The 20913-nt window shown below is 43.7% G+C and overlaps 1 protein-coding gene across 1 annotated transcript in view; it reads left to right on the top strand.

Moving 5' to 3' along the window:
- Nucleotides 1–20913, top strand: part of TENM2 (teneurin transmembrane protein 2) — a gene marked incomplete at its 5' end in the record, with an annotated part of 375214 nt that overhangs the window by 242748 nt on the left and 111553 nt on the right. The window contains one exon of the mRNA XM_049648903.1: nucleotides 20595–20741. Within this exon, the coding sequence (XP_049504860.1) occupies nucleotides 20595–20741 (147 nt within the window). The remainder of the gene's footprint in view (nucleotides 1–20594; nucleotides 20742–20913) is intronic.

Here is a 20913-nt window from a genome sequence, read left to right as displayed (position 1 = left end):
GGAGACACAACTGCTTCCATGTCCCTTAGACTTCAGGTTTCCAGCAGTTTCTGGCATGGCTCTTTAGGGCAGCTCACTCTAATTGTGTGTGACCCCCAACACCACACAAGCACAAACTATACATTACAAAAACCACATCCCACCAGACCCCAGAGAAAGGAGGGGTTAACCAATGTTCTAGAGACAAAAAGTCCCACAAAATTGCTGTCCATAGGGATTTAAATTGCTGAGAATCCTGGCCCACAGTTTCCAAATTTAGCTGCAGCAGCACCTGGTCAAATTAGCAGTGAAGTTGGTTAGAACTTGGCTCAGAAGGGTCATCTGTCTAGAGCTGTAAGCAGAGAGATAGGCTCTGATAAGTGTGAATTGCATTTCTTTATTTTTAAAATTATGCTTGAACTTCAAGAGGGATTGCCAGACAGCCCTGTCTAGTTGTCTAGAAACAATGCCAGGGGGTGGGGGCTCCCAGAGATTATAAAATAACCACCTCAGAAGCACAGAGGAAACGTTTGTACCCGATTTCATTCCAACAAGTTAGCAAGCTGTCAATCACCGGTCAGGCTACTGCACTGAAATGTGCTCTCTCTAATGACACGAAACTCAAGGCAGTGGCTTCTGCTTTGCAGAGAGCATCCTGGCAATAGACAGTGAGATTGTTTCTCTACATTAGGTGTATGTGAGCCCTGGAAGCCCAAATGTCACTGATGACAGCAATTCCCATGAATAGGGAGAGAGATTGAAGAAGATATTAGAGGTGGTAAGAGAAATGAGCTTTTTCCTATTAATCCAGGGAATGCAGGCAAGTTGAGTTGGGTCCCTTAAGCATGTTGCTATCGGCTTCTCACCAGACTCTGAATATGAACTAATTTAACTTTTTATTTCCATTTAATGGGACCAAGAAAGATCTGTATGCATTCACTTACAGACCTGTTCTCTGGGGGTCTGATGCAGGAAATGTTATCATATCATCCAGAAGCCTAGCCTAGACAGAAACTAGTTTACCCAGAATTAAACAGCTTGAAACATAATACACATCAACACCCACTCCAAACTCCCAATATCTCCCGCAAGTTATGTTTGTAGAATGTAACATCTTCCCTCCTTGCTAACTATTAACACTCACTGTCAGTGCTTTACAATTGTAGTTAGAATGTATTCGCAGGGTGGGGCTGGTGATAGGGATTATGTAGCAAAGGAGTTAAATGCATGAGCTTTAGAATCAACTAAAGCATGAGCTTTAGATCAAACAGACCTCAATTCAGCCCTCATCCACTGCAAGTTGTGTGATCTTTGGCAAGTTCTCTATCTTCAGTACCTCCATTTTTCCCATCTGGAAACTGGGAATAGTGATACCTGTGTCCTACTTTGGGGAGCACTTCACTCATCAATGAAGCATTTAACACAGTGCTTGATGCTCCATAAATGTTAGTTTAAAAATCATCAACACTACATGTTCATGCCCTTACCGGAATTTCTTTGCGGAGTGGACATTTATGAAAAGCAGTAGGGCTGGCACACAGTCACCCATAGGGCCCAGAACTCCAAAAAGAGAGGTCAGGGTGCTAAATGTCCTGTGTTAACCCAGATGTCTGGGCCCACCTCCTGTTCCACTCCTACAGGAGAATCTCACTGGGACATGTGGATTCCATGACTGTAAGAAGGAGAACACAGGGAGCAAGAGCAAAGCAGAGAGAGAGAAACAGCCCAGTGAGGATCTGACTTCCGGTTGCAGGAACATGACTATTAAAAACATAAAGAAGAAAACCACATGTGTATCATCCTATGCCATGTCTGAGGTCCACACCTCCTCCATCTGGTTCCAGCTGAGCAATGACAACTTCATTCATTCATTCATTCATTCATGAAACATCTATTGAGCACCTAATGAGTGCTGGGTGCAACATAAGCTTCCCCTGGGTGAGGCCCTGGGCTACAGGGCTAAGAAAGAAGTGATTGGCACAGAGGCTGGTAACAGTCCAAGGAACTTCAGATCTCAGCTGTCTTTTTGCCCACATGAGAATTTGCTGTTTTCTAACGCAGGGCACCCTTTCTGGTGTTTCTGCCAGTTGGTTTTGGTTTCTTTTTCAATGCTGTTTCCTGCTAACAGCTTCCCAAGGAGATCAGTGTAAGGATGGAAACCTTAAACTTCCAATGGTAGTTTAAATTCATTTGTAGCACAATGTAACTACATAAAAGAAAGCAGCCAGGTATCAAACTGCGTGGATACACACAAATGACTCCCTCATAAGTGTTAATATTTTCAACAGTGGAAGAAATTTAGTTAAATCAAATGAAGATGGCAACTCATTAAAATTTGATTTTCCCTCCTATCCTTTTTTATCTTTTAATCCTCTGTATATGGCACAACTTGTTCTGTTAAATAACACTCATTAATTAAATCTCATCTTCTCTTAGCTATATCTATATTTTTATTTATTATGGAAACCTTTCAATGCTTATAATCTAATTTAGTTGGATTATTTCTTGGACATCTCTAAGTATGAAAACCTTGAGGTTTTAGGATGGAATTACTAGCAAGGGAAGAAGTGGGATAAACCAAATTCTCGTTCCTTCTCCTCCAGCAGGAGGTGGGTGGACAGGCCTTTCCTTTGTTAGGGGAGTTGGCATGATGAGGGCACTATGAATTCAGTATCTTCATCACCTATGGGAAAGGAAGGGAGGGAAGAACCCATAGAAAGAGTTGTAAACTCAAACACCCCTATGTGGATGAGGCAAGAACAATGTACGTAGATGTGGGGGCGATCCAGCTGAGACATCTGTCACCCCGTTGATTGCCAGGGTTGATTCGGCTGATCTGGCTGGCTAGGCGGGTGTCCCCTTCCTTCCTCACTGCTCCATGTGCATCCCTCCCAAAGTTGTGTGCTTGGTCAGAGAGAACGACCTTCCCCCATAGAAAAGGATGATTCCTGGGTCAAGAATATAAGAGTAGCCATACCCACTACAGGAACCTCCAAACAAGCTCTCAGGGTCCATTTGTAGGAGAACGTAGAGTGGTCAAGCTTCCAAGACTCCAGACACATCCAAATGAGGCACTGCTTGTGGCAGTCTGCCTTTCTGTAAAAAAAAAAAAAAAAAAAGAAAGAAAGAAAAAAAAAGAAAGAAAAGAAAAAGTATATGAATGCACTGAAAAGAGTGTAAGACATCAGGGAACGGTAATAAACTGGAGAATGAATGCCCCTTCTGTGGAGGCCAGACATGACCCACCTCCCACTGAATGTTGCCATATAGAAATGCAAACCTAGTTTTACCAAATTTTCTGATTTTTCAATAGAAGCCAGATATCAGGATTGTTGTGCATATTCTCCCCATTTTCAAATGTTAGCAAGCAATTCAAAATTTGTTGAAATGCTATACAAGCCATTCAGACAGGGCTGGGGTCCAAATGGATCACCCATCTGTGGCCACTGACGCTAAGCTCCAGTACAAGATTAGTACCAAGTTAGGGAACATCATTTGCCTGGAATGAGCAATGTCAAAGCAATGAAAGCTTTGGCTTCTTTTCTTTCATGTCCCTACTCTCCTGGTAACTGGTTTTTGCTGGTGGGAGTCTCACTGCCAGGGTATAATGGTGATACTTTGCACTTACAAAGTGAATTTTCTCCAAGGAGCTCAAAAGACTTTGTGTTGCCTCAGTCAACCTCACAATAAGCCCGTGAGGCAAGCAGGAAGCTATTGCCCCAAAACATACAGTGAGCAGCATTAGAAAGTATTTTACACAGGCAGCTAGGTTGACTCATTGGTTTAAATCCATGGTCTACACTATTGGCAAATTACAGCATTCAAGAAGCACAGACAAGGTTTCCCATTACTGCCTCCTCTGCTGCCCTTTTTGGCTTATCTTCCTTCCATCTGCTCCAGTTGACAGCTAAGCCCCAGATCTCAACAATATATATGAGCAAACTGAGCCAGTGACTAATTCCTGTCGTGCGTGTGAGTGTGTACACGTCTGTGTGTGCATGCATGTGTGTGTGCCCATCTGACTTCTCGGCAGGCCTAGCATTGTTCATCTGCACCCATTACAACACGTCTCTGCATTGGTCATTGGTGTGATGCCATGCTCTGAAATGCTACTCTGGCAAATGCTCACAACCTAGAAACTCCAAATAGGTATCTGCAGGAATCTGGATATCTGTATTTTAGTAACAGTGCCCAATAATTCATGCTGTCCAGAGCCCCTCCCTGTCTCCCTTCTCTTCCTTAAGCAGATAGAATTACAACTGTGAAGGAGAAGGTTTTCCCATACAGAACTGACACTTGTGCCTTCTCCTTGGCCACAGTGAATTAGCAGTAGTGGCCATGGAAAATGGGGACAGAAACCAGAGCAGTGCAGGGAGGGCCAGAAACAAAGATCTTCTTTGAGTTGCCATGAGTGGAACACCCAAGAAATTCCTATTGACCAGGAGTGATTGGAGCTCTGCCACAGTCATCTTCCCCTCTAGACTGGGTTCAAGGGCTCTGCTACACCATTCCCCTGTCCTCCCCCTTCTCCTCTGCTTTATGGGCATATATGCTCTGTGTCCTGCTCTACTCAGGGGAATTACTTGGGCTTTTCAGGCATGACCCAGAGAGAAGACTCCAGTACAGCAGTGTAAACCTGTTGATCTTTTTCCCAGGACAGCAGAGCACAAGTATCCTCCGTTTTCTAGATTGCCTTGCTCTTCCTTCCAAATTGTCTCAGATCAGGCTACTGATTCCTGGGAACAGTTCCCAGCATGATGTTCCACTATAATCATTCACATTCTCTGCATGCGAGCATGCCATAAACATCCTTCAGAGGCAGATGCAAACCCAGCGAAACACCTGGCCATTGTAAATGCATGTGCTGAAGAGCTAACTAGACTTATTGACACTGGAGCTACAAAGGCTGTCATACCCGTCAGCTTCGCATCTGATCGCGCAAATCAGGACACTCTTCACTAGAGTCCAGTGACACTGCCTTTTCTGGGAGTGAGAACTTTAAAGATCTCATGGGAAACCCCTGGAAATCCCTCCTCAATCCAGTCGGAAGTGCAACTGATTGAACATCCAGAATCAGCCAGTCTGTTGTGGCTCATCCCAATAGATCAAAATCGACACTGAATTTTTTTTTTAAGTATGTATATTTAAAAAGCCATCTCTTTATATACTCAAGTACGTATTTCTTTATACCTGACTATATAAAAAGATAGCTTTTTTTGTTGCCTTGGGAGGAATCACCTTGTGCTTTTCATTTGCCTATTCAGAATGGAAGCCAAGGCTTCTCCTTATATTCCTTCATCGTGCCTCTCAAAGAATCACTCAAACAAACCATCATGTGTATTTTTCACATACACATACATTCATTCTTGGAAGTTAAAGGGGCATCCTGCTGGGGACATCTCTGTCATAATAGCCCCAGGGTGATACTCTACAAGTTCAAAATACAGAAGCACCCGGCCTTCTCAATGCTGCCAAATCCAATAAAGCCTGTTGTACAGTGTACAGAATGCCAGCACAGGTGATCCCCATGGTAGGTCTGCCAGCAAATTCAAGCCCACCTGGCTGAACTGGACTTTGTGTTAAACTGACTCCTAAAGGCAAACAGTGAAACTCAGGGAAGCACAAACGAGCAGACCCCCCTCCCCCGCCAGGTCAGCAGGGAGTTCAGCCACTGAAGTTTCCACTCACAGCCATGCTCAAGCTTGAGAAGCCAAGGTAAAGAAGTTCCAGGTTTAGCTACGTACCTGGCCAGACCAACAAGTCACTTTAAAGTTGCATCTGACTGATCTCCACATACTAGGACAGCTCTACCTTGACATTTAAGTTACTGCTTCCATCACCGGTGAGATGGGTTTACGCTAAGTAATGCAGCTTTAAAATATTTTCTGAGCAGTAAACGCAAATGATTGCAGTGTTATAAAATCATGCCTTCTAGGAGACATTAAAATGTTACTGATACCAATCACAGTGAGGTAAAAAGCCGCAAGCCAAGACTTTGAGGGGAAGGAGGTAGAGGCCCTGAAAACAGCATGAGACGGATACATAAAGTAGTTAAAGCCAAGCTGGGAATGGATTCAGAAGCTAGAAATGCACATTGCTGGGGGGTTTCCTTTTCATTTGTTTTTCCTCCCAGGCTGTGGCTTTGCCCCTTTCTATTAAAACCCTGACAGTGCCTCCCAAGAAAGATGATCTCTGGCAGGGACAATTCCTTTGGTTTGGCCAACCCTGGCACTCAGCAGCAAAACATCATATCCAGAAAGAACCTAAATTACCCCCTGCCTTGGAACAGGAATACCTCAGGTGCTCAAGGAGTGCTAGCTGGCTTGAGATTCTCTGGGCGTGACCTTCCGGAATCATTTAAGAGAAAGAAAAAAAGGAGAATAGTTGGGAAGGATATAGTGAGAAGCCACCGTGAGTTAAATAGCCCATTTGCTAGAAGTCAAAAGCTAGATTTGAAGAAGGAATAGCAAAGGAAATGACCAAATAAATGAAGGGTTTCTCCTGAGTTTTGGAGCATGAGGACTTGAACAAGGGATGTGTTGGCCTGTAACCTAGCACATATGTTCAAAATGAGGGCAGTGTCAGCCCAAACAGAATAAAAAGTGGTTCTTTGGGAGACTGCAAAACTCTTACCCTTTTCATGTATAAAACACAAATATATTTGCAATAAATAAGCAGATATAGAATGTATCTATGACATTAAAATTTCATGATGAGGAGAGGAATTAGGAGGAAAAGATCTAAAATGATTCATGGAGAAGGAGATGATGTGGCGGAAAAAAGGAGAAATAGTCATCTAGTAGAAGGGATGATAGATTGGTTTGTTTCCAGAACTTCAAAAGAAGTGGTCTCAAGTATCTTTACCGAATACAAACTCCTGCTTACAAAACTTTCTGCCAACTCATGTTTCTGCCTTTATCACCCCCCTGCCTGCTGGTTCAGGTTTCTATTAAATCAGTTTGGAAGGAAATAACAAGACAGGCCAAAGAATTGGTTTTGCATGTTTGGAATTTACTGATCTACTGAATTCCCTTTTCAGATAATAACAGCTAACAGTTATTGAGTACTGGCCATAAAACTTGCCAGCCCCAGTGCTAAATTCTTAGCACACCTTCTCACATCGAATCTTCATATCAGTTTTGTGAGGTGGAAATTGTCCTCATCATCATCCAGGTGAGAAAACTGGCTCAGAGAGGGAAAGCAATTGACATAAGTCCTAACCATCAGTGACAAGGGGAAGTGAGCTCTACTCCTCTATTTACTTGACAGAGCCCAGGTGTAACAATGCACTCTTTGGATCACCTGCTTTGACCCTAGGTAATCATGCCAAGAGGGTTACTAGGGAGGCCAGCAGCAAAATCAGAGTGTATGGGCGCCAGGAAGGTACCCTCATCTGTTGGTAAAGTCTCCACCTGCAGGAGTGTTTCTTCAGTGATGGAGGACAATCCCCCTGTTAGTGTATTTTGGGACTCTCTGCTTTATCAGTGCCCCCCAGGCCAAAGAGTGTACTAAGTTATTTCAGATTCCCAAAATGAATCCTCACTCCTCAGCATAGGTATAATTGGCCAACTTCCCTAAATTTAAGTTGACTTTCTATCAGAGTTCACATTTCCACCAACTTTTCATTAAATTAATTATTCAAAACAATTCAGAGTTAGCGTTCTCACAGCAACTGTAACTCTGCCATGACTATATTAAGGCGTAAATTGAACAGCATGTTTTGCAATAAAGTTAATTTTATATTCACCAGAGAACTGAGTTATAGTTGCTGTGGGAACCATCATTTCGAATCTCTTGACTTTGGTGCATTTAAATTCTCAACCACAACATTGCACACCATAGCATATTTTGCACAGATGCTTAATTTTCTTCCCACCATGGCCTAGCTACCATGAACTTGGAAGTCCTGTCAGAGTCTAGTATATCATCAGCCTTCTAGTTTTCCTAGCCTTCTTACTTATCCTGGTACCTCTGATACTTGATAGAGAAATAGCCAAGAAACCAAAATTATTCCCCTTTTATCTTAAAAATGTCTGTTTGGGGGAAGTGACTTTTCTTAGAAGCACAGTCAGTGAGAGGCACCAAGTCTCAGGCAATGTCAACTAAAGCAAGCAATGCCAGTGCATTTGTGAGGAGCCAGGATTCTCATCCAAGGGTATTTTTGGATCTGCGCTGTATTATTCAGTACACACAGGGTGACCTCTGAAGGCTCCAAGTCCTTGCATGTGCCATTAATCATGCAGGCATGCACGGCCATACATCAGAACTTATTGGAGCTCCGGAAAAGCTAAACAACATTTCCCAGAGCCACATAAAACCCAAGCATCTCTAAATCAAGACGCATTGCAGGGCCTCTCTAAGAGGTACGTTCAGTAGAACTGGAATAGAACTCAGGCTAAATCCTGGCGGTATGGAATCGGTGACATGTGCCAGGGCAGAGACAGAAGCTTGTTGGGGAGGGATAGCAGAGGGAGATGAAATTCTGAGGTGGTTAGAGATGTGAGCGTTCCATCTACAAGGATTATCGATTTTTCAGCTTTATTGGAAAAATCAGTCATGCTTTCTGCCTCCTGGGGATTGCTGTGCTGCAATTTGGGAGTGCGTGCGTGCGTGTGTGTGTGTGTATGCGTGTAAACGCTGCAGGCTAGCAGCTGAGGAGCAGGTCCCATTCACCATTCAATTATCCATTTAGCTAAAATGTGACTTTACAGAAACATGCTGCTGTTTTGCATGTCTGAAATAAATTTGAAAGGAGGGATTTTTGTTTCTCTGTAAATGAGAGGATTTTCGAAGAGGAAACTCTCACCTTCCTAAGGGTACATTCATTATGCAAAATGGAAGAATAGCACCTAACAATAGCATAGGCCAGATTTTTAAAATTCTGACTCCTGTTCTATATTTTTTCAGAAAACAAAAACTTCCTTATTTTTTATACGTGCCACACATAAATGTACCTCCTGATTGAGACTTATCGCAAAATTTATAAAGAACATATAACAACCAATGACCTCCCCCCAGGTTATTGGTCACCTAAAAATTGTGTTAAGAAAAGGACTAGAAAAATACATGCAAACAGAGATTCAAAGAACAGGAAAAGTTCATGACTCAGGGTTACTTGGGTCACAAGGATGGGAAGGAGTGAATGATAGAAGGTGCTGGATTAATGAACAAGGGCAGGGCTGGGAGATGCCATTTCAGCCAGAGGAAAGAAAAGAAAGTGAAGAAGCAAAGGAGAGATTGAAATGTTTTTGGTGTTTCTGTACAGGTAGATGGTAACATAAAACAAGATAAAATACAGCTACTGTATGAGCTCATTTGATACACAGTGTTTTAAAAACAAGTCTTCAGATAATTTGGAGGGACTAGTTTGTAAGGAAGTCTTGACAGATTAATAAATATAAATATATGTATATATTTATATACAGAGGTGGATAATTGATACATAGATAGATGATGGATAGATGGATGGAAGGATAGACAGGTACATAGAGCTTTTTAAGTGTGTTTGAATGCCGCAATTCAGATGTGTCAAGCTGATCTATGGGGATAAACAGAGTGCAAAGGGATTAAAAGTCCAGCTGCAATAACCTGGGAGGGTGTTTGGGGTTGGCCCAAGGAAGCTCTATTGCCAAGAACTAGATGAAGCTGGCAGACTAAATGCAGCCTCTTGGTCTGAAGTCATTACATCAAGAAAGTCAGGGAGGTCATTTGCTGGAGCTGTTCTGTGTAACACTGGCAGCCCTGAACCTGGAGAGAAAGCCTGGGTGACTTTGTAGTTCTCTGCTCTCCTCCACCCATGCTACCCTCTCCCTCCACTTCTGCATGTTGCCTTTAATATGGAAAAGCAACATGGAGACAAGGGCAGAATCACCACAAAATCCAGCCTCTTCAACCTTGTTTATTTGCTGATTCCCACCTCAAGAGTTTAATCTGTACTCTTAATTTAATTGTATCATCCAGAGTGCTATTTTCTGGACAGTGTATTTTGTCCTCTGCTCCGCATCTGTACCACAAGTCTTTCTATTGGAGGGATGTGTAGGGAACCCTAAAAACATATAGAATTAGTCCTGCCATGTTGGGTCACAGTAGCAGACCCATGCCCCACCAATCCACCAGTATGACTTACAGAAATTATCCATATGGCCTCCTCCTGGACATCCTCTCCGACTCTATCCTTGCCGCATCCTTGGTCTGTTCTCCTAGCACGAAGGAATCCTTTAGAAACTCAAGTCAGATCAAGTCACTCTTCTGCCGCATGTCCCTCAGTGGCCCCCTTTCCACACCCCAGGCAGACCACACCTCTCTGTTAACATACTTTTCTGAGCCTGGTTGAGATGTCCACTCCCTGTGACTTCAGTTTCACCTCACATGCCTCTTACATTTTAGGGGGGCTTCTTTGGATAACATGTCACATCCATTATGTGATGATCTTACTCATGGAACTCTCAGGAAATTACCTCATTTTTCTCACTTCCATTTCAGTCTTTGGAGGGCATCTTCCTGGGGCCTTTGCTATACTGACTGTACCGATCCCGTTTTGAACCATAGTGTACAGTCTTTCCTCATTGCCAAGCGAAAAATCGAAGAATTCCCTGAGCCACATAAACATTTCTGCTATCATTTGAGGTTACTTTAAACAACAACAATAATATCAGTTTTGAAACATTTACTATGTGCATTTACTTAAAATTTACACATCTTGCATTTTACTAGATGCATTTACATATCTTTATCCATCATGCTAAGCATGTGATATGTATTTTCTCTTTTAAAGGCCAGCCAACCCTCTGGAAAAGGTACTTTTATTGTCCTGGTTTTACAGATGAAGAAAGTAAGGAATAAAGAATTTATCATTTTTGCCCAAGATCATGCAGCCAAGGGGTGGAGCCAGGATTTGAACCCAGGCAGGCCGGATCCAGAGCCCATTTCTTTCACACACTAAGTTCTGCCCTGTGACTACTGAGCTGACCTGGGACTTTGGCCTGAGGAGACACCAGTATGTTTTAGGCGCCTTCCCTCTTGCCCTTGGAGGCCTTCACCTCCAGCCCTACCTTCCACCTCTATCATTTCCAATGAAAAGATCCCAGTGCTCAGTCCCTGTCCTTGATGATGACCAGTTGTCCAAGTTGCCTGGGACTAAGAAGTTTCCTGGGATTAGGGACTCTTAGTGCTAAAACAGTTTCGGGTAAACAAGGACCATTAGTGACTCTGGTTGAGAACAGAGGCTACAGAGTCTGTCTGCCCGCTGCCAAATCCTGGCTCCACCACTAACCAACTCTGCAAATTTGGCCAAGTTAATTCACTTCTCTGTGCCTCTGTTTCCTCACTTGTGAAATAGGGATAATAATAGTACCTACACTATAAGGTGTGACATTGAAATGAGCTAATGCTTGCCGGGCACGTAAAAGAGGGCCAGGAACACAGAAATGTCTACATTGGGGGCCTGCTGTTGTTATTGTTATTATATTAAAAGCATGTTAAAATCCAGAATTTAAAACCCATAGTCTTGAGATAGATTCTAAACCTAGCTCTTTTACCATCTATAAGAAACAAGCATTCAAGATTTCCTTACATTTCCTAAAGTTGTGCTACAAACAGCAACAACCACCAAATACACAGCAATTTATCATTGGCCTCCTTTTACACTAGTTAAAAGAGAGCCGTCAGCCCTGCAGTAAGTAACGAGTCCGTGCCCACAGGCCTCCTAGATGTTATTTGTATTTTTATGACCCTCCTGTGGCTATAAGGATGCTCAGTGGGTATAGAAATTGGACGGTTAAAAATAACAAATAAGAAATCAAAGTCGCGTCTTTGTCCCTATTTCCATACCGGTTAGGTACCACATTCATTATTTGCCAGACAGCTGTGGGAATAAGCAACATAAGGTACAACAACTTGATTATTCTCCAAGAACCAAATTAAACCATTGGACTTTCTTATTATTGTCATCCATGCCTTTGTGTGACTCTTGTCACCCTCTTAATCTACCAACGTGCTCTCTTCTACCTCGCTGGGTGCTCTATTCTGTCTCTTTCAGTCAGGAGGCATCAGCTTCTTCCAAGTTGAAAGGCACGGACCCACTCCCGCACTTATTGACAGTCACTGTCATCAGCTTGGTTTTGGACCCTGTGCTGCAACTAGCTGTTTCTTTTGCTTGGAGAAGTGCCATCCAGCCAGGGGCTTGGGATGTAGACTGCGGGGAGCTTTTACTTTTACCTGGCTGCTGAATCAAGGGCACAGTGAAACAGCAGAAACACCGCACATACGGTCTATTTATGCATTCATTCAACAAATACCTGTAATGCTAGGCACTGGGGTGTGCGCTGGGAAAACAGCCATACACAACAGAGTCGGAGTCTTTGCACTCAGGAGGCTTAGAGGCTCCCAGGATGATGGGCATTAAACTGCTGGTTCTCACTCTCAGCCGCACACAGGAATCACTTGGGGAGCTCAAAAAAATAAAAATACTGATGCTGGAGTCTTATCCTCAGAGATTTTGATTTAATTGGGGTGCAGTCTAGCATCCAGATTTTTCAGAACTCTCAGCCAATTCTAATGCACACCAGGTTGAGACGCACTGCTTGAAACAAAGGATGAATTGGAAGTGAGACAAGGCAGGAGCGCTATAGGAGGGGGAGTGGGTGGTGCCATGACATCACCTAGTGGGGAGGACCCCCAGGCTGGAAGTCAAAAAGCCTTCTGAAGGAGCACTGGCTAAGCCCAGGATGAATGGCTCTAACCAGAGTGCAGGGAGTGTTGTTTAGGGACAGGGAGCTGCAGAAGTCCAAGAGGAGGATTCAGGCTGTGTTCTAGAACCCAGCCAGGCAGTGTGGCTGAAGCTCAGGGAGCAGAGCCTGATGTGATGTGACCTGAGAGGGAGAAATGGACAGGGCCAGATAAATGCAGGGCCTTCAAGGCCCTTTTAGAGGTTCAGGACTTAACCCTAAAGCAGTGGTTCTCACACAGAGCAGACATCTGAATCCCTCCCTCCCCAGGGCTGGTTAAAATGCAGATTTCCAGGCCCCACCCCCAAGGTTCTGATTCAGTAGGCCTGGGATGGAACCCAAGAATGTGCATTTCTAATGAGTCCCCAGGTGACATTGATGCTGCTGGTCCCAGGACCACGCTTTGAGAAGCACTGTTCCTATCTAATCAATTGGAGAAACCCCTGGTGCATTTTCAGCAGATTTCAACATGGTATCAGTTGTTTTTGCCTTAGCAACATGGTGATGTTTTCCCAGCACTAGCCCACTACATCCTCCTGTGTTAGGTGAAGTGGAATAAAGAGGATGTTCCAGAGGAAGAAGACAAGCCTCCCCCAAGGGAAGCATAGTCTTGTGTGAAACCCTGGTTCTACTGGGTGACAATGATTCAGTCTTGAATTCACTAAGTAATTGACAGGAGCTTCCCCCCTCCCAAGAAGAGCTATTTCCAGTTACTGTTGCCTAAACACTGTTTCCTCCCCCCACCCCCCATGATCTTCTGCTGGTTCAGAAAAGCAAAGTAATAATAGGAGCTTAAAGCATCAAAACAGTTAAAAAAAAAATGTATCTTCCTTTCCCCTTTTCTCTCCAATGTGGAAGGAATTTGTTTTTAAGTTTACCATTTTCTCTGAGGCCAAGGCTAAGCCTGCTGCCTTCCTTTTCCTGGGCAGACAGAAATGATGCTGATCAGTGAGAATCCAGGTGCATCCAGGAAACGTGCAACATAGACAGCTGGATCCAAATTTATGTCCCCTTGCACGGAGGCTCTGCTGCTTCTGTTGCTCCTAAGGCTGAGGGGTATGATTTCTGCCTTATGAGCAGAAGATGAGCAGTGGACCATGGAAAGGATCACTAGCCTTCCCAGCCATCCCTACCCAGCATCCCCCATATGCTCTCCTACACAAACCCTTTAAGACATACAGAGGCTGCTGAAACAGAGAAAAACATCTGTCTCTGGATTTGCCATGTCTTCCCTAACAAAGCAGAAGCAGCCATTCAAGTACAGGTTCATGGCTGAGTTTCCATGCCAATTTGTACCTAGAAACAGAGTCCCTACATAGCTCCCTCGTCCTCACACAGGTGAGCAAGAGGGACAAGCACTTCCATTTTCTGGGTACCAGAATGCTTCTTTGGCAGCCAGTCTTCTAAAATTAGTTTGAGCTTTCCCCAGAGTGTCTTGAAGCACCAAATTAATTTTCTGAGTGTCTGCCACTGCTGTTTAGTATAAATGGCTGCTGAACCCCTGGTGATACACGGTCCCCAACACCTCAGCTATTTTCAATTCCAAAGAGTTCTGGAATGCAATGGAAGACTCTATTACATATTTCCAGTGTGTATCCACTTCTCAATTCCAACAATGCCCAGCTCTCAGAAAACAGTGATATCTAAAACAATTGAAAGAGAGGGGTCCCTAATTAAGTTAACATGCCAAAGTACAATCCTGTCCAAGAGAAAAAGCCACCATTTATTCTACCTTCAACTCTCCTGCCCCTCAGAATTGCCCTTAGCTTCAGTGGGTTTTCCTCTCACTTACCCAGACCAACTTGGCATTGCTGGGTTCTTGGATGCAGTCATATACTGAGAATACCGGAGGTTTGTTGTTTTTTTTTTTAACCTGAAACAGGATAGGCTTGTGTTTTTTATCCTGACCTGGAGGTAAGGCAAAGAGAAATAGCCTGCACTTATAACTTTGCCCCAGAGAAAAGCCCAGCACTAACTGTAATGTTTGCAAGAGCAGCCATATCAACACGAACTACAAGAGCTACTATCTATTGAACATTCACAATATACCAAGCTCTATGCTAAAACCTTTACCTGTATAATTTCATTTCACCCCTCTGGCATCTGTACAAAGTATCATCATCACCTTTGTTGAGTTATTTATTCAACAAACATTTAATAAATGCCTGTTATATGCCAACTGTTTTTCTAGACACTGAAGATATCTCAGTGAACAAAAGAGACCAAAGTCCCAGCCTTCATGCAGGTTATATTGAGAAGGACAGTAAATAAGATTAATTTGTAAGATACAGAGTTTTACCAACAGGAGTAAGAGGTGAAACACCAGCTCAAGGTCACACAGACAGCAAGAGGCGAATCTAGGTTTTAATCCCAGAATTTTCTGACCCCAACCAGGTTAAGGTTTTCCCCTTGATTCAGAAGACTTTCCACCAGGGTTTATTCCAGGATGCAGTAGCTCTCCTAATGGTCTCTTGAGCCAAGCAGGGATCCATCACTTTTCAAGCTTTCCTGTCATCTGTCCTCATTTATACACAGCCTGTTTTGTGTTTTCACCTTCATTTCTATCTGGGTAGGGTGTGCTTTTCTAAGGTGTGCTTGATGCTGAATGTTAAGATCTTTCTTCTCTTTCTACACCCCTTATACACTACATACCCCTTACACTCCTTATATACTATTAGCCACTTATTTCTACCTCTAAATTGCTGCACATGGCAGAACATTCCTTGATGCTTTTTTAGAAAAGCCTTTTATGGTAATTACAGCTTTCTTCAAGTGCATTTATGCTCCCCTTTTTACTGTACTTTAGACATTATTTTCCTCATGCCTAACATTTGTTAAGACAAAAAGCCTGCCTACCTGGTAACTGTGTCATTGGAGGTTTTTGTTGTTGTTGTTGTTGTTGTTGTTTGGTTTTGGGGGTTTTTTTTAGTGTTTGGAATTCCATGTGTAGTAAAGTCTTGGAAACAATTCCATTTCCACTCTGCCAAAGATGTTGGAGATTCTGAGTTCAGTTAAAAGTCATTCATTCATTTCCCTATTTATTGAGTATTAGCAATCCAAGAGTAAACAGGATAGACATGGCACCTGCCCTGACATATTTACTTCATAACAGGAGTGCCCAGGGAAGCTGTTCAGTTGTACACTGCATAAGTCTAGAGGCACCATTCAAATTATAGTTGGCTATGTACACATTTATTGCAATAATTTTCTAGCAAGTGACAGTAAAATGTCTTAAGGAGTGGCTGCTACATGGATGCAAGTATCAAGGAGATGCTAGACAGTTCTGATACAGTGTGGTGGATATGGTAGGATAGGATAGGGTAGGATAGGATAAAGTAAGGTGAGGTAGGATAGGGTAGGCTAGGCTAGGCTAGGGCAGAGCAGGATAGGGTAGGGCAGGGTAAGTAAGGGTAGGGTAGGGTAGGATAGGATAGGGCAGGATAAAAGCACTATCACAGGTGTAGCTAGCCTGGAACTGGGAGCTTTGGAAAGTCTTCCTAGAGATGACTTCTGGGTGGGGATCTGAAGAATGGTTGAAGTTAGGCAGATGAAGAAAGACTGAACAGTTTTGATCTGACCAAAGCCTAAAGTGATACAGAGATGGGCTGACATGAGAACCAGTTCACATAAGGTCTGTAAGCCAGGTGAAAGACTTCAGCCTCTACCTTGGGGTCAATGGAAAGCTGTGGATTTGTTTTGTGTAGTTTCCTGAACATAGAGAAGTGGATGGTGGTGCAAGACTGGAAGCAGGGAGACCAGTTAGGAGGCTTTCACAAGAGTCCAGAGCAAAGATGAGGAGGCTTGGATTAATGCAAGGCAGTGGAGGTGGGAACAAAATGCAGATTCCAGAGATATTTAGGAGGAAGGACAAATAGGACTTCTTATTGTTAAGATAAAAATCAGGCGGGACTTGGTTGTTGACAAGGTATAAGAGATGACAGAGGTGGTGGAGGACTGTGGAGGGTATTAAGAATGACTCTAAGGTTGTGGCATTGGGGTACATGGAGGTGCCATTCATTGATCAATGGATCAGAGTTTGGGGGGTGGGGGTAAAGAGGCCAAATTCTCTTGAGTTTGAGGTACTTGTGAGTGAACAGATGGAGATGTTGAGATGTGAGTTGGAGTCCAGGTATAGACCTCAGAGGACTGGAGGTAAAGATTTGGGAGTCATCGGAGTATAAGTGTGAGTTTTGGGTTGTTGTTTTTTTTAATCCCAAATTTCTGCATTATTTTTGTCAAGGCAAAAAGCCTGCCTACCTGGTAACTGTGTTGATGGATTGTTGTTGTTGTTGTTGTTGCTGTTGTTGTTGTTGTTTTAGTGGTTGAAATTTTGTATGTAGAAGTCTTAGAAACTATATCATTTCCACCCTGCCAAAGGCATTGGAATTCTGATAGAACCAGCCCAAGATATCACTGATGGCCTTGAAAGTTCTCTTTTGATCTTTGAGAAGGGGGCGCCATATTCTCATGACTCTCAGAAGAGTTTATAGATAAGGCAGGCTGAAATGATACAGCACAACCTGACTGGCCATTCATTCAAGCATCTACAATGTGCCTGACATGAGGCCAGCAAACAAGGAACTCTCCAGTTTCATGGAGTTGAGGGTCCAGGGCAAGGTTTCTCAACCTTGGCACTATTGACATTTGAAGCTGTATTGTTATGCAGACTGTCATGTGCATTTTAGAATGTCAAGCGGTACTCCTGACCTCTATGCACTAGATGTCAGTAGCATCCTCCCCAAGTTGTGATAATCAAAAATGTCTCCAGACCTTGCCAAATGTCCCCTAAAAGAAGAAAAAGGAACTAACGAGCCTCAGTGGAGACCCACTAGCCTAGGGTCATGATAGAACCTGGAGTCTCCAGATAGCCAGCTGCCTAGCTGTGCAAAGAATGAAAAAATGTGCCTTACCACATTCTATATCAGTGATCTCAGAGGTGGACACTGAAGGAAGTCAGCAGTGCTAGCCTGAAATCCAGAAGACTCCATATGGGAGATCTTTTGGATCCCCAAGCATGAGCCCATAAGTCCATTCCAACTTTAGTTGTAAAATCCTCTCCAGAGAAAAGTTGCCACCTGACGCCCATTTGCCCTCCAGACTAATTACTTCCTACATTTTGTTTTTCCTTAAGCAGAAGCTGGCTTTGCACTTTACAAACACAACGAATCACCTCCTCAGAAGGCCATCAGCCAAATGAACTTGTGCTGGGGATAGCTTGGGGTTGCCTAGCAACACCACGCACCTGCCAAGGCTACTTTCCTCCTCTTCAAGCTAAAAGCAAAGTGCTGTCCATTAATTCCCAGCTAACCCGAAACTTCTCAGAGATTTGCCAGCTTCCCACTGTTCATGTTTTCATCTTCCTCATATGATGTGGAGAAAACCTGCTACTGTGGTCTGTTTATCTCACTTCGGTTGGTTGGGGGGAGGAAAAAAAATCAAAAGAGAAAGGGGGAAAAAGCTTCATTTCAATCTAAGAGCACAGATATTTTGAGTGCCTATCTCTGACTGACATGCTAGTGTTCTTTGCAAATTTAAATTTTATGTAGTCGACGTGGGTTTCCTGCACAATGAGGCTTCTGTTGAGACTTTGGGTGTGATTTTAGTCAAACATGAGACCTCAAAGTGGCTAAATAACAAAGCACATATAATAGATGGCGTGCTGAGCAAATGTTGCTAGGTCTGTCATTTAGTGTATTCCCTGTGATCCATTCAACCAAAACTCTACTGGTGGAAATTGTAAAGCTGGAGGTGGCTGGAGGTTGGAGATACACTCTTTTCCTTGAGAACCTCTGAGAAGTCCCTTGGGCTTTTCCTACTGAGTTTCATTTTGCTCCTGTGAAATGTTTGTGGTAATTCTCTGAAACTGATGGCTTCCACTCCCAGAACACACCCACAGTATGAACAAAGGGGATGTCAGCGGTTCTCCAGGCAGGGCCATGGTCACTTCCTTGGTAAGAAAAGGAATGGAAATTTGGGTCTGGGATCTGTAAAAATAAGTGTGGATACCAGCAAGTCTTCTTGAGCTATGCAGACACTTATGCTTTGTTTGCATCCTGGATTTAGTGCTGGGCTACACAGCAAAAGGAAACAGGTTCTCTGGTAACAGTCTCCTGTTTCTCCTCTCAAGCCAGCTCAGCTTCCTCACAGAGACTCCCCCAAATAGAATTTCTCCTCCTTTCCTTATCCTGTTCTCTCAGGTCCTAACCTATACCACTATCTGGAAAGGATGGGAGGGAACAATTTTCAAATGTAAGATATCTTAAATAAGCAAATTTCAACTCATTTTCAGACACTCCAGACCTTTCCTCCTGGGGGGAGTCCTTTCAATTCCCACCACTGCCACATGCACAGATTAGGTTTGTTGGCATTCTCACAAGGGAAACTCAAGAGAGCTAAAATGTCATTCTAAGGCCTGTGGAACCCTGGAGAGAGAAGTAGGGGGAGATGCATGCTTTTGATTCAGAAGACTTGGGCCAGAATGGTTTCACATCAATTGCCTCTCTCATTGCAAAGCTCTTCATCCCCTCACAACAGTCCAACCTCCCCCCGCCCCCGCCCGCTGCACTTTGTGTGGTTTAAAACTAGATATAGAAAGAGCTGGAGATAGATATGGTGACAGAGGTGGAGATAGAATTGGAGATAGATATTCAGGGAAGTTACATTCTTGGGACAATTAAATTAGTGGTCATTTGGGGTATATTTAAATGAAGTAAGAAGAACATAACTAGGTTGCAGAACTCTGTAAATTTACCAGAAGTCACTGCGTTGTGCACTTAAAACAGGTGAATTTTATGGTATGTAAATTATGGCTCAATAAAGCTGTTAAAGGAAAAATGAAAACATATCCAGGAAAGCTTGCCAGCAAGTAGGTTTTGGGAGTGTGGTGATATCCTACCAATTCAGTGCTGCTCTCCACATCCTATAAAGGGTGACAGAGGCTCTGCCGGGGGGAAGGGGGGAGACTTTCCCCTCCCTTGTTAGTGCTCCCTGCTACCCTTCCTCCTCTTCCCTCACCCGGGCTCCTGGCACCCAAGCTCAGGTCAGAAGAGTGGTAGGTGCAGAGTTTTGGGGTGCCGGAGCGATTAGGGAATTAGGTAGGCTGCTGATTTTGTACTCCTCCCCACCGCAGGAAAAAAAAGAAGAGGAAAGAAAATATTACCACAAAATCGGAATTACTCGAACACCACCTCATTCCCCATGCACATACACATTGCTCTCTTTTCCCCATTCATGACACTGAGTACCCACTCCTTCCACAGCCTTCAGATTCAGCAGTATTTTTAAATCATGATATAAATAGGTTGAGTGATAAACAGCCAACATTTTAAAGTGCCCCTTAAAACTAAATATTACAAAAATATGAAAATGGCCCAGCAGAGCCATCCAGTTCTTGGTCATAAGAAGCTTGTAATAATCATACATAAATGTATCCTTGAGATTCTGAATGATGGAGGGCACTTTGCCTCCATCCTGGGTTGATAGGGAATTTTCTCTTTTCTGCAGAAGGTACTTCTAAAAAAAAATGGAGGAAAAAAAATTTTTTTTGGAGGTAGCCTCACTTTTGAGCTACTGGCTAGAAATAACAGCCTACCTAGGCTTTTAAGCTCAGAGCTGGTTTAGTTTTCTGGAATATTCCCCACTTTGGGAAGGTTGCCTCAGACCCCTTCACACAGGTCAGTGTCATTGGGGATCCCCTGCATCTGGGACCCCACTGTCTTGCAACTGCATGCATTGCCTGCTTCCCTGACTTTTTCGAAGGCAGGCACGGGCCCCACTCTGAGGCTGGCCCAGTGGCTGCCCTGCGGCCTTGCTCCCCCTTTGCATGGCTCCCCTGCAGCCCCAGCATGGCCTCACGTCCCTCCTTCTCATCCTCTCCATTTCTCCAACCAGATGGCTGCCCTGATTTGTGCAACGGCAACGGGAGATGCACGCTGGGTCAGAACAGCTGGCAGTGTGTCTGCCAGACCGGCTGGAGAGGGCCCGGATGCAACGTTGCCATGGAAACCTCCTGTGCTGATAACAAGGATAATGAGGGAGGTGAGCAAGCGTCTTCTAATTCCCAGCCCCTCAAGAGCAGAGCATTGTGTATACTTCCGTCATGAGTCATTTTTTTTCCTGAAAGACCTCCCCTATACTATTGTCAAATGTTGTTGTAACATTTCCTTTGAAGCAAATGCAGCAGAGAACGGGGGAGGGCGGGGGCATCGTT

Source organism: Panthera uncia (genome assembly GCF_023721935.1).
Source record: "Panthera uncia isolate 11264 chromosome A1 unlocalized genomic scaffold, Puncia_PCG_1.0 HiC_scaffold_17, whole genome shotgun sequence".
In the NCBI taxonomy this organism is placed as follows: Eukaryota; Metazoa; Chordata; class Mammalia; order Carnivora; family Felidae; genus Panthera; species Panthera uncia.
Note: the sequence above shows the minus strand (reverse complement) of the source record. Positions and strands in the feature narration are given on the sequence as shown.